Raw genomic sequence first — 15132 nt, 5'->3', positions numbered from 1 at the left:
TATGGTATATTCCAGTCGTCCAGTAGTCAAATACGCCCCGGTGAAACTACAACTGCATTACAGAGTTCCTAATACGTACCAAATTATAAGAAATATGATGATACAACATTATTATTAATAATAATATTCATAATCATGATCATAATCATACTAATGAGAAGAAGAAGAAGAAGAAGAAGAAGAAGAAGAAGAAGAAGAAAAAGAAGAGGAAGAGGAAGAAGAAGAAGAAGAAGAAGAAGAAGAAGAAGAAGAAGAAGAAGAAGATGAAGAAGAAGAAGAAGAAGAAGAAGAAGAGGAAGGGGAAGAGGAAGTGGAAGAAGAAGAAGAAGAAGAAGAAGAAGAAGAAGAAGAAGAAGAAGAGGAAGGGGAAGAGGAAGTGGAAGAAGAAGAAGAAGAAGAAGAAGAAGAAGAAGAAGAAGAAGAAGAAGAAGAAGAAGAAGAAGAAGAAGAAGAAGAAGAAGAAGAAGAAGAAGAAGAACCTTTGTGTCATCCTTAAATTCTCCATCATTCGCCAACCCTGGTGTGCAAAAATGCACACATAAAATACATACTTTTTGCACCTTCTTTTTGCACAAATCTCTTGAACAACTTGATGTCTTTCCAAAACTGCCAAACATTCAATGATGTTATGGATTTTAGCCTTTTAAATGCATTGAATTGAATATTTTCTGAATGATAAATAGCAGATGGCTGGGGCTTTGGTTGTTTTTAGAGACTTGGATGTGTGTTGAGGACCAATTTTGATTTGACAGCATTTGTAGTTTTCCTGTAGGCTAGTGGACAATTCTTTATGTCAAAATGTTCTTGTAGACACATTAATGACTCCCAATCTTCTTTGCTCCCCTATCGCCATACAAGTCCTATAATTTATTATGTCAGCATTTCATTTCGAAGAACAAAATTCAGATTTGACATTTTTGCTGTATTTTTTCAGTTTGGACCTTGTTCATATTGTTGTGAAAAAATGAATGGAATTATGGTGTTTTCCCATTAGAATATAATGGGGCCATGACAGAAGACGGGACCTTTCTGCCATAAAACTTCACATTTGAAATCTCATTGCAATACAACAAAAATGTGTATATACAGTGTCCGTGATGTCAGCATTTCATTTTGAAGAAAAGGAATTGAATATGACATTCACTGCATTTCACAGTTTTCCACACAAAAAACAGATGATTTTGCCTTGTGTGTGTTCTATAAGATTTATGTAGCTTATGCTTTTAACATTTCAAGTGATTTCTTGATAATGTTCAGAGTGATTTTTACAGTTTAGAAATCTTAGACACCAAAAAATATCAGTGGGGAGCATCACAATCAGTTGTTAGTTTTGAAGCAGAAAATGAGGCACATGTTTGTAAACCTGAGAGGAACACGTGAATAAATCCACACTGCAAGTCTTAGTCCAAGTTTGTGTGTTTGTTGAGGTCACTTTCAACTACCAATTACTAATTTTGCACAACAAAACTGCCCTCCGGTAATCACATAAACTCAGAGTGAAAAAAATAATATTCTAATGAAACCCTGATATCACAGATTGAGTGATTTTATGCAGTATTTCAGCGAGATTAAAGGGTAAAGCCCATTGCAAATGCCATATTTCCATTTTATTCTAGAGGAACAAATAGGCTACAGTAATTTTATTGATGTGCCTACAATGGGAATAAGGTCCAATCTGATGAAATACAATACAAATGTTGAATTTCAATCCTTTTCTTTCAAATGAAATTTAAGTTTTAAACGGCTCTGGAAGAGCAAAGATAAACATGTGTTTATAATGGAAGTCAATGGGGCTGTTTCAGCCGCTGCTATTTTCAAATAAAACCGTCCACTACAGAAAAACTATAAATGCAGTCGAATCCATTTTAATTCTTATCTTTGACACAAACAAGGCTCTGAAAATAGACAAAGCCCCAGGTCTCTATATTTTATTATTAAAAACATCATTTCACTTTTGTGTTTTTGTGAAACAATTTGTTTCAGCTTTATGAAACTTTTACTGAAACTGGGATTTTAAGGGTTAAAATCCAGAAAGTGATTATATGTTTGATACTTTTGGAAAGGTTTCAAGCAGTTCATAGTGATTTATGCAAAAGAGGTGGGGGAAAAATATGATTTTCGGAACTACCCCAGCCTCTACTTTGTAAAATTTTAGCTAAATTTACTGATGTTCTTCTCTTGACCAGTAGATGGCAGGCAAGGCTGCATCCAGGTAAATGTCTGGTACAAGCATCTTTGCTCAAGAGCGTAATGTCCTAATGAAATGGAAAAAAAAACACAAGCATTTTAAAGAAATAAGAGCTGCACAGCTCTTCTACAGTCCCGTGCAGTGGGTGGGAGGTGTTGTCCATGATGGAGGTGAGCTTGGCTAACACCCTCCTGTCCCTCACCTCCTCCACAGAGTCCAGGGGGCAGCCCAGGACGGAGCTGGCCCTCCTGACCAGCTTGTTCAGTCTGTTCTTGTCCCGCTCTGTGCTGCCCGGGGCCCAGCACACGGCAGCGTAGTGGAGAGCAGAGGCCACCACAGAGTCATAAAAAGTCCAGAGCAGAGGCCTGCTCACTCTGAAGGACCTCAGTCTCCTCAGAAGCTGGAGGCGACTTTGGCCCTTCTTGTACAGGGAGTTGGTGATTATGATTATGATTATTAAGATGGACACCCCTATTTTGTTGATGCCATTGGGCATTTGCTAAAGTTGCAAGACATATTTTTTTTGTTTTTATTATGATCATTATTATTATTAATACTAATATTAATAATAATATTACTAATATTAATAATAATAATAATAATCATGATTATAATAATAATAATAATACCAATAATCATGATAATAATAATAATAATAATAATAATAATAATAATAATAATAATAATAAATAGTAATAGTGGAGTTATACACTTATGTCAGGGGTTGAAAATAAAAAATTACAAAAAAGAAATAAACACAAAAACAAAACTCAGAGACAGAAACAGCACTTTGCAGCAGCACTTTAAAAAGTTGGAAGCATCAAGAGTCTTAATAGCTTTGGGGTTTGCAGAAGAATGTATTTATGAAATTGAAATTTTACCAAAAAATGAATCACTTATTTCTTTTCGTTGAGAGCTACAAGGATCGTAAAAAAGCACATCAGCGTGTGTACGAGAAAAGTTACAAAGGATAGCCTATTAGTTTGCATGAAATAAAGTATTTCCAAAAAGCTCCGTGAACGGGCAATTTCCAAAAGAGGTGGATGACAGTTTCATTGTCCTGATGACAAAAGGAGCAGCAACAGTCAGTGTCCTTGAGTAGAGATTGCTTTGCTGGGTAGCACCAAAGACAATTTTCCCTTTTCCCCCCTGTGAGGATAGTGACGACATGTCCACAGGCTGAACTATTCGGTAGGAGTAGACTCTTCCACCCCTTCAGTTCTTCTGATGGTTTGTTCCACGATATAATTAAGGAGGACCGCCTCCCTGAGCGCTCAGTATACTCTCAGCGGTGACAGGAGGAGGCAGACACAATGGACAGTAGCTCTGTGGATGAACAGATGAAGTACGATTCTTCTGCGTTCAGATGTCACTTAGAGTAGAGAAGTAATGACTTGACAGTCGTCACTTTTAGATCTAGTAACAACACCCTATTTTCTTTCTCTCTCAGTAGACGTTGCTGTTGAGTGGAAACACGTCTAAAATGCTGCCTTGGAAGAAGAATAAGTTTGACCTGATAGAGGAAGACAAGCAGTCCAAGCAGAAGGGCTATGCGGTGAGTCTCAACTACTCTGCGCTCACCTCCTTCGCCAAATCGTGCCCCGAGAGCGCGCTCAACAGGGTGGGAAGCATGTTTAAGTCAAAAAGAAAAAAGGTGAAGATCACCAGCGAGGATCCGACGTACACTGTGCTTTACTTGGGCAACGCCACCACCATCCAGTCCAAAGGGGACGGCTGCACGGATGTGGCTGTGAGCAAGATCTGGGCCAAAAGTGAAATGGGAAAGAACGGCACCAAAATGAGACTGACCATCAGCTCGCAGGGCATCCGTATGGTACACATGGACGACAAGGCACGCAGACCAGGACACTTGTACTTATTACACAGGATTACCTACTGCGTTGCAGACCCGAGACTGCCGAAGGTCTTTGCATGGATTTACAGACACGAGATGAAGCACAAAGCGGTGATGCTGCGTTGCCATGCGGTGCTTGTATCCAAACCAGAGAAGGCGAAAGCTATGGCACTGCTGCTGTACCAGACCTCAGCCACTGCTTTGGCGGAGTTTAAAAGAGTAAAGCGCAGGGACGATGCGCGGCACCAGCAGCAACAGCTGATAGGGGAGCAGACCATCCCCCTGGTGCCTCTCAGAAAGCTGCTGAACGGACAGTGTTATTACAAACCACCGGTTGAGCGCAGCCGCAGCGCTCCAAAGTTGGGCTCCATCACCGAGGACCTGGTTGGGGAGGAGGAGGAGGAGAAGTCAATGCACTTTGAATGTGAAGACATTTTGGACAATGATTGCAATGGCAAACAGGAACTGACTCAGATTATCAATGACTTGGGAGAGATGAGCATTGGGAATGATGTGCAGTCTCTGAAAGCGGACCTCAGGGTGACCCGACTACTGTCTGGGGAAAGCACGGGCAGTGAGTCCTCTATAGAAAGCAACCAAGAGCCCCCTCACATCTCAAATGGTTTTGATGAATCGAAGGTCCAGGAAGTCGCCAAATTAATTAAGTCGGTAAATTAATGAAGTCTTGGCGCGCTGTTGATACTGAGCCAAGCTGTTCCAGAAGAAACAGCCCGTGCATGTGTTGTCATCCACGTTTGTGTCTGTCTCGTTTGTGCCTAAACCACGCACCAGGAGGGAGAAAAAACTCCACATACGAACATGTTTGGACTGTTGAGTTTTAGTTCAGAGTGACACGTGCTTATGGGGTTGGCCAGCGGACAAAATCCCAGCGCGCATTAGGATGCACTATAGGCCAACTCTAAATCCATCTCCTTTATTTAAGAGGATTTGTTGTAGCCTTGCATGTTTACCAACCGTATCCTATTTTTGCATTATTTTTTTCTCTTTTGGTCACCATCATGATATAAAAACATTCCGTTTAATATGCAAATGTTTGTGATTTTATTGTCTTAAAGGCGTCCTTATTTTTAGGATGCTTTAGTTACAGCCAGCTTGATTTTGCACTGTTGTTAAAGTATTCTTTTGGCCTCCATGAAACATTTGTCTGCTATGTTTGTCTGAAACATAAGTGTTATATCTTTGCTGTGCAAAAGACTATTGTATAAAAGATGCATTTGTTATTTTTTAAAGAAGAGAAAATGTGGTTTGTTTTGTGAACCTCAGAAACCTAACAATAAAGAGATATTATATGAAACCCTGTCTGTTGAAGCCTTGTCTGTCAAAGAGGTTTACTTAGGCTTCTGCTTAGAATAAAAGAAATACATCTGCTCCTATCTCAATGCAAGGTAACTCGGAAATGATCCACCATTATCATTATCATTACACCAGTGTTTCATTGTTAACAATAGACCAGCACACACCAGCTCCAGGCTATATAAATGTATCATATGGAAACAATTTAGTGCAAAGCTGACTTTTACTAAACAAACTATTAATCAACTGAAGGCCATTCTTTATACAACAATTGCGTCAGATTTATGAATCACATAGATTCACATATTTCAGTATGTCTCAACTCAAGTGAGATCTGACAATACATTTTTCAGTAATACTTTGACTTAATCATAAATACTACACAGAAGCTTAACAATAGAAACACAGTGGTATTCATGCAGCCACCCCACTCCACTGTAGCAGTATTTCCCTGCGAACAAAGTGCCTGAATAACACATGTGTTCTGGTGTTGCAACAAATGAATATGATTCACCATTTCAGACTTTGAGGTAAAAATAAAAACAGTGTATAGAAAAAATAACCACACCCTCAAACCATATAGTCAAAATGTAATTCTTTTTCAGCCTGTGGTAAAAACTGGACTGTCAAAAGCTTAATAATCACAAAATGTTCATTTATGTGTGTTCAAGTTAGAATTCAAATAGTCGGAAACCTACACATACTTCTTTTCTTGTCATGCCCTGTCTGTCCCTGTAGAATGATATGACATCACGAGCATGTGATTAACGGTCAGTTAAAGCTACTCTATTATGCAAATGATCACTGACTCACTGGTCAATGCAGTGACGTGGAGATCTCAATCCCAGACCCAGATTTCTACTCAGGACCTTTAATGGTGTAATATCTCAGTGAGGTTTGTTGCCACGGCTTTGATTATACCTGAAAAATATTTTGAATTTGGAAATGATAGAGAGTTATAATATGAGTGAGCTCATTAAAATTCACCTTTAACACTCTTTTCCTCTTGCTGTATAATGGCGAGAGATTTGCTGGTGTCGGGCAAAGAATGAGTCATACAAAACAGCAAAAATAAATGATTTGCCTGGATGTCTACTTTTATTTAATGTTGTGAAAATGTATAAAAATATGAAGGTCAGAAAAGCATCTTCAGAATGGGAATCTTTGGCGCACAAAGACAAAGCATAATGTCAGAAATGAATTTTATTATTTATGTTTGTTTATTCTAAGCACCCTTTTCTTGCACAATGAAATAATAGCAATTTATTGTGTTTTATAAACCAGTGGTTCTCAACTTGGGTCGGGACCTAAAAGTGGGTCGCGGGCCTAAAGTCACTGTTGATACATTTTTATGCTTGAATGATCTGAGTAAGAAAATATTACATTTTGATATTGATATTAAATATTCTATACTACATACATTGAAAATATGTGGGTCGTGGCCTGCCATGATAGATTGAAAGTGGATTCCAAAGTTGAATGAATACATGCCACAAACAGATGATATTTTTTGACAATTACAAAATGAATGGTACAAGATTGTGCTGAGCTCAAAATCGCCTATTCCCAAAAAGCAAACATATCACACAAACAACACAGCAATGGTGAAAGTCATTTTTCTGTTACCTATTCAAGTCTCCCCTTTAACATTGTATTGATATACACTGGTCCACAGCAAACGTGCAGGCTTGTGTCTGTTTTGGCTTCAGCCAGTAACAAAGTTTTCCTATTATTTCCAATTAGTGGTTCACCCTGAATGGCATCCCGTCCAGAAGGCCTGCCCACAGCTCCATTATTAACGGTGCTACTAACTCCCTCTGTTCATAATGCATGAGGGAACGCCAGAGATCCAGCCTCGGATCTGATTACACCATGGATACATATGTTAAATCAGAACATGTGGCATCTTTCCCTCCAAACAAGTGACTCTGGAAATAATCCCCAACATGCAGCTACAGGCCCGGGATCACGAGAGACTGTGTTTAAGCCACATTTGGGACAGGTGTTGTGGAGACACGCAACATACTATTTATATCATACAGGTGTTATCAAGTAGGTCTTCAATCGCTGAAAATCTGAGTTCATGAGTTCGTAAAGTCATAATTATAACCTATAAACCACAGTTTAAGGGTGTGCCCTAAAATAAAACACACAGTCAGCTATCATAACAGAACAAAAGCACTCTTTATGCTTACGGGCAGACCTGTTAGCGTTGGACCTTTACTGTGACAATTTAGCTTAATGTATAGATGTTTGAATATAATAGGTTATTCTATTCTAAAATCTGGTGAGGCTGCATTGTAAAGCAGGAGAAGTATAAAGTTAGTATAAAGTTAAAGCCTGTTCTTGTTCCACATGTTAGAAACTGACTTAGGCCTGTACATGTGTTATTGGTTCTACTGTTCACAATCCACCACAGTAAAATCACCTGCATCAGTTTTGATTTGATTCGATTGGTACAAACACACATACAAGTGCACTTGTAACCTTTCTGTGACGTTCCACACAGCAGATTAGCTCAGCTCAGGGTTGCAATGTATTTCATCAGTGTCCTCATCATTCATAGACAGGAGACAGGAGTCCAGCCTCTTTTTCCTACCTTGTGTCTCTCATGAGGGTCTCTATCGCACTTCTCTGCGGCTCCCTGTAATGAGCCAAGTGTCTGCGGATGAGGCCATGAAACTTGAGCTCTGACCCATTCAGAACCAGAGCCGTCTTGTTTTGCACTTGCACTGACACAAAAGCCCTGCCCCCGGAGGGCCATAGATTTCAGTAGGGTTATTTCAGTCTTTCCGTTCAAGGGGAGGAAACGTAATAATAACGGAGGAGAGAATACAGTGCCTTGGCTGAATGCACAGCCGAGAAAGGATTAGTTATTTGAAAAAACATATATAATAAAAATAATAGAACAGATTTATCTGAGTAAATCTGTTGCGCAGTCAGACGTGTGTTTCAATGATGTTCAGAAACCCCTTGTCAGCAGCTCTAAGAATTCCTCAGTTGTATTAATCTCATGTAAAAAAAATATTTTTACTGCTATTGGAAGGTCACACTTGGCATACAATTTGTCAATTCTTCAACTCATAAAAGCTTTCCTTTTATACAAAATGACGCATTACATCCATCCATCCATTTTCTGCCGCTTTATCCGGGGGCCAGTTCGCGGTGGCAGCAGTCTCAGCAGAGATGCCCAAACTTCCCGGGCCACACACACCTCCTCCAGCTGTTCTGGGGGGACCCCGATGCGACACCAGGCCAGCTCGGAGACATAGTCCCACCAGCGTGTCCTGGGTCTTCCACGAGGCCTTGTCCCATAGGACATGCCTGGAACACCTCCCGCGGGAGGCGGGACACATTACAGTTAACGGTAATTTTCCATTCGATGTCGGCTTGTAAGCCTGAACCCATCACAGTGTCCTCTGCACCCCATTGCAATCAATGTGTCGCTGTGTGTTGTGCCCAGGCCAGCCACAGCACTATTGACAGCTGCAGAGCAAAGAGAATATATCTATGGCTCACGTGAAAAGGTCTATCAGACCAATTTCACCACTTGGACAGTCGATCTATCAGATCAATGTTTGAGTTAAACCTTTGCGACAGCACATGTGACTCATATGAATGACATTAGATGTACAGTCAGCATCATAAACAAATATTTTCCTTATTCTTCTCTAATACACGACATATAATCAGTGATCCAATAAGAATATGAGAAAAAAAAAGTTATTGACTTAAAGGAACAGGCCACCGTTTTTCCATACTGAGATATGTTATTGCCTGAGTTTAGGCAAGTTGATACGTACATGTCTGGTCTTCACCTTGTTTGGAGCTATGGGAAAATACTGGGAGAGGCCAAATGCTAACAACATCTCTGGTCGTTTTGCATGACTCAGCGCACACACCAAGACCAGACAGGTGCGCATCAACTCGTCTAAGCTCTGGTAAGAACATATCTCATTTTCACCAGTTTGGCCTTACTCAAATCAAGAAGCTTCTTGAAAAAAGCGTCGAAACAGCATAAAAAAAATGACACAAAAAATGTCAAAAACACAACAATAAAAGCAATGAAAAGGCGTCAAAAGAGCGACAACAAAGTGACAAAAATCACAAGGAAAAAGATCATTTTAGATCAGTTTTATAGCTTTCAAATGAGGCGTTACACTGGCTAGTAGGCTGTAAAACCTTTAGATTTGGGTAAAGCTGAACTGGAGAAAATGCGCTCGGTTAAGGCGGGGGTTAAGGGGTTAATCAAAAGCCTACCACTATAATGCTGCTACTGTCACAATCATCACCGACATCCACAACTATAGCAAAAGTGGCAAAATACGTCCCAGCTCTGCTCACGTGGAATAACAAGTCACTTTTTACATACAGAATACTAATATCAAGATATTTGTGAACTGGCTTGAATATTTGTGTTGCTGTTTATGTCACCACCGCTTCCCCCTGAGACGCCTTAGGACAGATATGCTGCCATAAACTGTCACCGCTAGACGTACAGAAGATTTTCCTGCTAAACACAAAGAGGCATTACTCTGTGAGACTGTCAACATACCAGAGCTCTGTGCTATCTAGTTGATATTCACAATAGCATTAGATGTCCACATTTGCTGTAAGCATGTTGTAACAGTTTCTCTTGCAGTAGGATTAGTCTGAAGATATCTCTAAAGTTATGCTAAACACAAACAGGTCATACAATGGGGTATGTGCAGGTATTTGAGCAGCACGTGAGGTGTCATTATTGCAGTTCTGTGATATGGAGATGATAAGACGGTGGCTGGATTTTTTAGACCAGTCAGGCCACTCTTCTGCAGGGGTGGGGGTGGGATCGGTTGTGCTAGTGCAGTATCTGAAGGATTCTCATTACAAAGCTACAAGGCTGAATTGACTGATTCATTACTCCCATGCAGTTTTCCCCCCTCCTTCGGATGGTCACTATACATGGCAAACCATAGAGATTGGGCAGAGTTTCACACCAAATGCTCTTCCACGACAAAAAAACATTATCTTTACTTGCGCTTGAGAGAGAAATGCAGACCAGTGACATACTCGGGGCCTGTTACTTTACTTAGTTACTCTCTAAAGAAAGGAACTTATTACGTTACTCATTACTTTTATGCTACCTTTTAAACATAAAATATCACAGGTTAGAGTCCCTTTTCTAAAGAGCTTTGTGGTGGCCCTTGGGGGGTCCTAGAGTATCGATGCATCCAATGGCTATTTGACGAACAGCGAACCCGTTTACAGTCAAAAACAGTTCCACTGTGCAGAAGTGCAGGGCAGAAGTGGAACATAATGACCTCAATTCAGGCCCTGCCCCTCTGTGTGAGAACCACTAACCACTTAGCCACTGTCAGACTGGGGTTTAGGACTACTATTAGTCAATTTCCCCCACTCTTTTAAAATGCGGGTGCCCTACATAACTTGCATTGTCTGCGTATAGGAAAAAACGGCTCTGACTGACACGGTCACATCTGCTCATGGTAAATATAAAGTTTTGGTGGATCGAAAAATAAACGGCATTACGTCACCAAATTGTCAATACTTACTTCATTAGTGTAACATTAGTGTTAAACCCAACACTGCTCGGGACACAACAAATGCTTTGACCAGTACATCTTACAGCTATCACGCTCAACACAGACATGTTGCCTTTGATTTCATAATCATGGTGTTTGTCAGTAGGCTACTTCACAAACTGGCCATACTGTAGGCTATATTGTGAAACTAAAGTAGCAGCTGTTGTTTCTTTGTTGTTCACAAAAATCACAGGACGCAGATTAATATGTTCAGCAAGGCTTGAATCAGACTCCAGACAATGATCCCATATTAGCTCCTAGCTCCTGCATCACACCACATCATTACACGTCTGCTATGGACCGGACCAGATGGGAGTTCATCCCCATCCAAACCTCCCAAAGCCTCTTAAGACACGAGGCACCCGTGGCAGGAGACAAACACAGCGACGCGCCTCGACTGCCCGTGCCTCAGCCAAACCGTAATCCCAGACTCCGCCCTCCCTTTGCTGTCTCCATGGAATTAGCATGTCATCTTGCACCATGTCTGGGAAGTTGACCGTGCCCTGGCTGTTGTTATGCACAGTGTATACTGTCCCAAGCACCTGAGGCAATGAAACAAAACCAGCCTTGTAAACAAATTAAATCAGTTGAGAAGTACTTCCAGGGTTTCACATGACTTGATGGTCAGAAAATGTATTAAATAGCGCTACTGTTGCGATGGGTGTGAATTTCTCCTGTTCTTCAATCAATTCAGCAGTCATGAGACAATTTACAAACGATCCACACTCATTTCTTCCGTATGATAGATCCCTGTCCTAAAGGTTTAACGTGTTAATTGTGGCAAGGAAAAACATTAAATTTAAGCCAAAAAATGTCCAGGACAAACATCTAGTAGCCTAGTTTGCAGGTGTTACAGAAATTCTGCTTTAGAGATTTTGTAAAATTGTTCTACTCAGTTCAAGGGTGTCTAAAAATGGACAAGTACAGGACACAAAACGGAAAGTTGAGTCATCAACAGCTCAAAACAGAAGGCCAAAACGAAAATGCTCGCGGTAAAATAAAAGCAGTGTGCAGCTGTTGAAACCAACATATTTCTTAGAACATTTTTATGTGGCCTCAATACTAGAATAAGAGAGTGGCCTTTTCTATTGTAATTCTATTGTATTGACATGATCAGTATCCTAAATTCCTAAGGATGGATATTCAGCACCTTCTGTCTAAAGCTGTAGTCATGTTATTTGGCTGCAAATATGTGATAACAAACATGCCGATGACATTCTTGTCGTGGCCTCTGACCTTCCTGTGACATTCCTCTCCTACGTTTTTGCATCCGGTGAATCGTGTTTTCTCCACCATTCCTGAATCATAAAGAAAATAGGCCTGCATTTGAAAAAGCTGATGAAGCACACAAGAAAACAATGGGGGAAAGTGAATTTGTTTGATCCTATGTCATGCTTTGGTGGCGGCGGCGGCGGTGTTTGTGTCGCCACTCTCTAGCTCGCTGCCCCGCGGGTTATCAGTGTGGAAGGACTGACTTCCTCCCGCGCGCTGCTCCAGAACTTTTACCCCTCTTTGTTCCTCAATTAAAACAGCCAGATTCTGCATGCTTGGGAGAAGAGTTTTCTTGACAGTGGTTGATGTGACTGACTGGGACAATAATGGACATCTCAAATGCTAGACTTGTGTAACTGTATGTAAAAATGTGCAGCTATTGGTTGATAGTTTTCGTTACCGGTTGAATTAACATTTCATTCATGATCTTCATACTCTGTTCTACTTTGAACAAAGACAAAGAAATCTGGACAGCGGTGTGATCCCAGCTCCAAATGATGAATACTGTGTTCTTTGTTTCCCTCTCTGACTATGGTGTGAGAGATTTGTAGAGGTTGAAGATGCCATTCATTTTCATTCTTCAGCATCTTGAGAAAGTAATCTGATTACTGATATCTAATTATTCCTTTAAATAAGGATACCTATACCTCCACCGTATTGGCAAAACAGGTTGGACAAATGACACCCAAAAATCCCTTTTTTGGTAAGTATGTTCTAACAGTAACTTCAACAATGCTGACTCAAACTGAAGATAGTGACTGTATTTGAAGCGAGAAAACGGCCATCTCTCTCCTCCCTCCTTTGTTGTTTACGTTTACTGTTTTTCCCATAAGTGTCTTGATTGGTCCTCAGGCTGAAAAGGCATACATATATATGTCACTTCCTGATTACATCTTTTAAGCTGAGAAAAGTTACTTAGTTACTAAGTGACTTACCAGTGATACCAGTGACTTAGAAAAAAACAAAGTTACTGGTATCACAGGCCGTCAGACATCGGGAAATTGTAAACTGTAACTCCAGATTACCACTATGAGTTTTGGGAAGTGACTGAACTTTTATGACAGTATAGACTATGTATGTTTCGGTTAATTTGAAGGTTATCCATCTTTTCATATAGACCAGGTTCAAACTGAAAAGGCCATCTGCCACCTAATGACCATTTTCATTCCATTTATCATTTGTTTTCAGCATTTGTCCAGTGTGAGTGCATTCCCCTCTTTTTTTCAGTTGCCCAGCACTATTGAGAGTGTGCTTCCTGTGTCTCCAATCCTGTTTTTCACCACAACAACAACAGTGTGTGTGTGTGTGTGTGTGTGTGTGTGTGTGTGTGTGTGTGTGTGTGTGTGTGTGTGTGTGTGTGTGTGTGTGTGTGTGTGTGTGTGTGTGTGTGTGTGTGTGTGTGTGTGTGTGTGTGTGTGTGTGTGTGTGTGTGTGTGTGTGTGTGTGTGTGTGTGTGTGCGCGAGTGCTTTTCCATACAGGACGCTGAGGGGGGAGAGTTTAACAGTTCAGGGAAACCTCCGTCATTTCCTTCCCGTTTCCTCTTTTGTGTTCTAGTCTCCTGCTTTCTTTCCAGCACCTGAAAACATACACTCCAATGCAGGTGCACCATGGACAGGAGACCCACATTAGAGTCACAATTTTCTCAGAAATGGAGTGGAGAATTGAGCAGCATTTCAGAAAGGTCACATGCAAGGCACTGTTGGGTTGCATTTATTGTGTCATCCTGCCTTTTCAAAGCGCAAGGAAGTAACCAAAACAAAACTGGTTGATAATGTAAATAATTTGCATTTTACTTAAGACAAAACTAGCAAGATAACAAAGAGTAATGTATTTGGCTGCCCTGTTATTAATAGCAAGAAACACTAACCTTGTTTCCTGGTCATTTCCAGTCTATATACTGGGTTCGTGCTACGGTTAGGAATAGTCATATTACCATGAAATTAATTGTGTGTGTCCCCTTTCCATAAGCAGAATTACCACGTCATTTGGTATTTCCATCCTATTACGGCACTATGCATCACTGAGTTGCTACCTAGAAATCTGTCTTGTATTCAAAATAGCATTAAGGGGAGACACTACAGGCAAAGCTAAATTTTTTCAGTTTTCAGGTTTTGGGCCAAATTGGTCTCTGAACATATAAGCTTTCACCCAGAAACCAAAAATATGCCTAATCTTCACAAAAACATGTTTAAATATTGCGCTGATTCAATGTTCCCCCATAGACTTATATGGGAGAACACGATTTCAAGGGCCTTTTTCTCAAAACACATTTTTCTGTCATTGTGGCGACACTATGTCCACGTCAGTCGGACCTAAAGACTTCACATTTTCCAGCCTTGGACTGAACAATATTTGGAAGGTTTTTTCAGAGGGATTTTTTATTATTTAATCCCTAAGCCCCATTTATGGAGTTTTGAATGTCAAAAAATAAGGCGAAAATTACATTTTTACAAATGTTTCCACTAAAAAACAGCTTATTTTAAAACTAAACAAGAAATCCTAAATCCGCTCTGAGAAAGTCTTGGCAACTCATTCATCAATAAAATGAAACCATACATTTGAATGTAGCTCTAAACATTATTCAGATTTCGTCGCCGAAAAGATGGGAAATTTGGGGCATTTTAGGCATAAAACAACTTGTTCTTATATGAAAAGATAAAATGACAGAAAACTTGCCATGTATTTTTTTTTCACATTTATGCCAGTGATCGACAGCAACAGTTTCAAATTGATATCTGTAAATATACATTTTTTCCCTATTCGCCTGCAGTGTCTCGCCTTAACTGTGTTTCTACATAAACGTCTTGAATCACTCCTGGATGTTTATAGTGGCTGCAGTCATTTAGAGACAGTAGGCACAGTACATAGAGAGAAATGCAGTTGGTCTTGTGCAGCAGGTTGGTGAGACAAACAGGAGAGTGCT

General features: G+C 40.3%; 1 protein-coding gene across 2 annotated transcripts; it reads left to right on the top strand.

The window, feature by feature from the left end:
- Positions 1-3458: 3458 nt before the first annotated feature.
- Positions 3459-5327, top strand: fam43a (family with sequence similarity 43 member A). Of its 2 annotated transcripts, none has more exons than XM_079574729.1 (2): positions 3459-3533; positions 3639-5327. In XM_079574729.1, exon 2 carries the CDS (start codon positions 3672-3674, stop codon positions 4719-4721), a length of 1050 nt encoding a protein of 349 aa, XP_079430855.1. In that variant the 5' UTR covers positions 3459-3533; positions 3639-3671; the 3' UTR covers positions 4722-5327. The 2 variants fall into 2 exon arrangements, with proteins under 2 accessions (XP_079430855.1, XP_079430856.1); XM_079574730.1 differs by having other exon boundaries at positions 3480-3533; positions 3642-5327.
- Positions 5328-15132: the final 9805 nt, after the last annotated feature.

Source organism: Gobius niger, assembly GCF_951799975.1.
Source record: "Gobius niger genome assembly, chromosome: 17".
NCBI lineage: Eukaryota > Metazoa > Chordata > Actinopteri > Gobiiformes > Gobiidae > Gobius > Gobius niger.
This window is presented reverse-complemented; position numbering and strand designations above follow the sequence as displayed.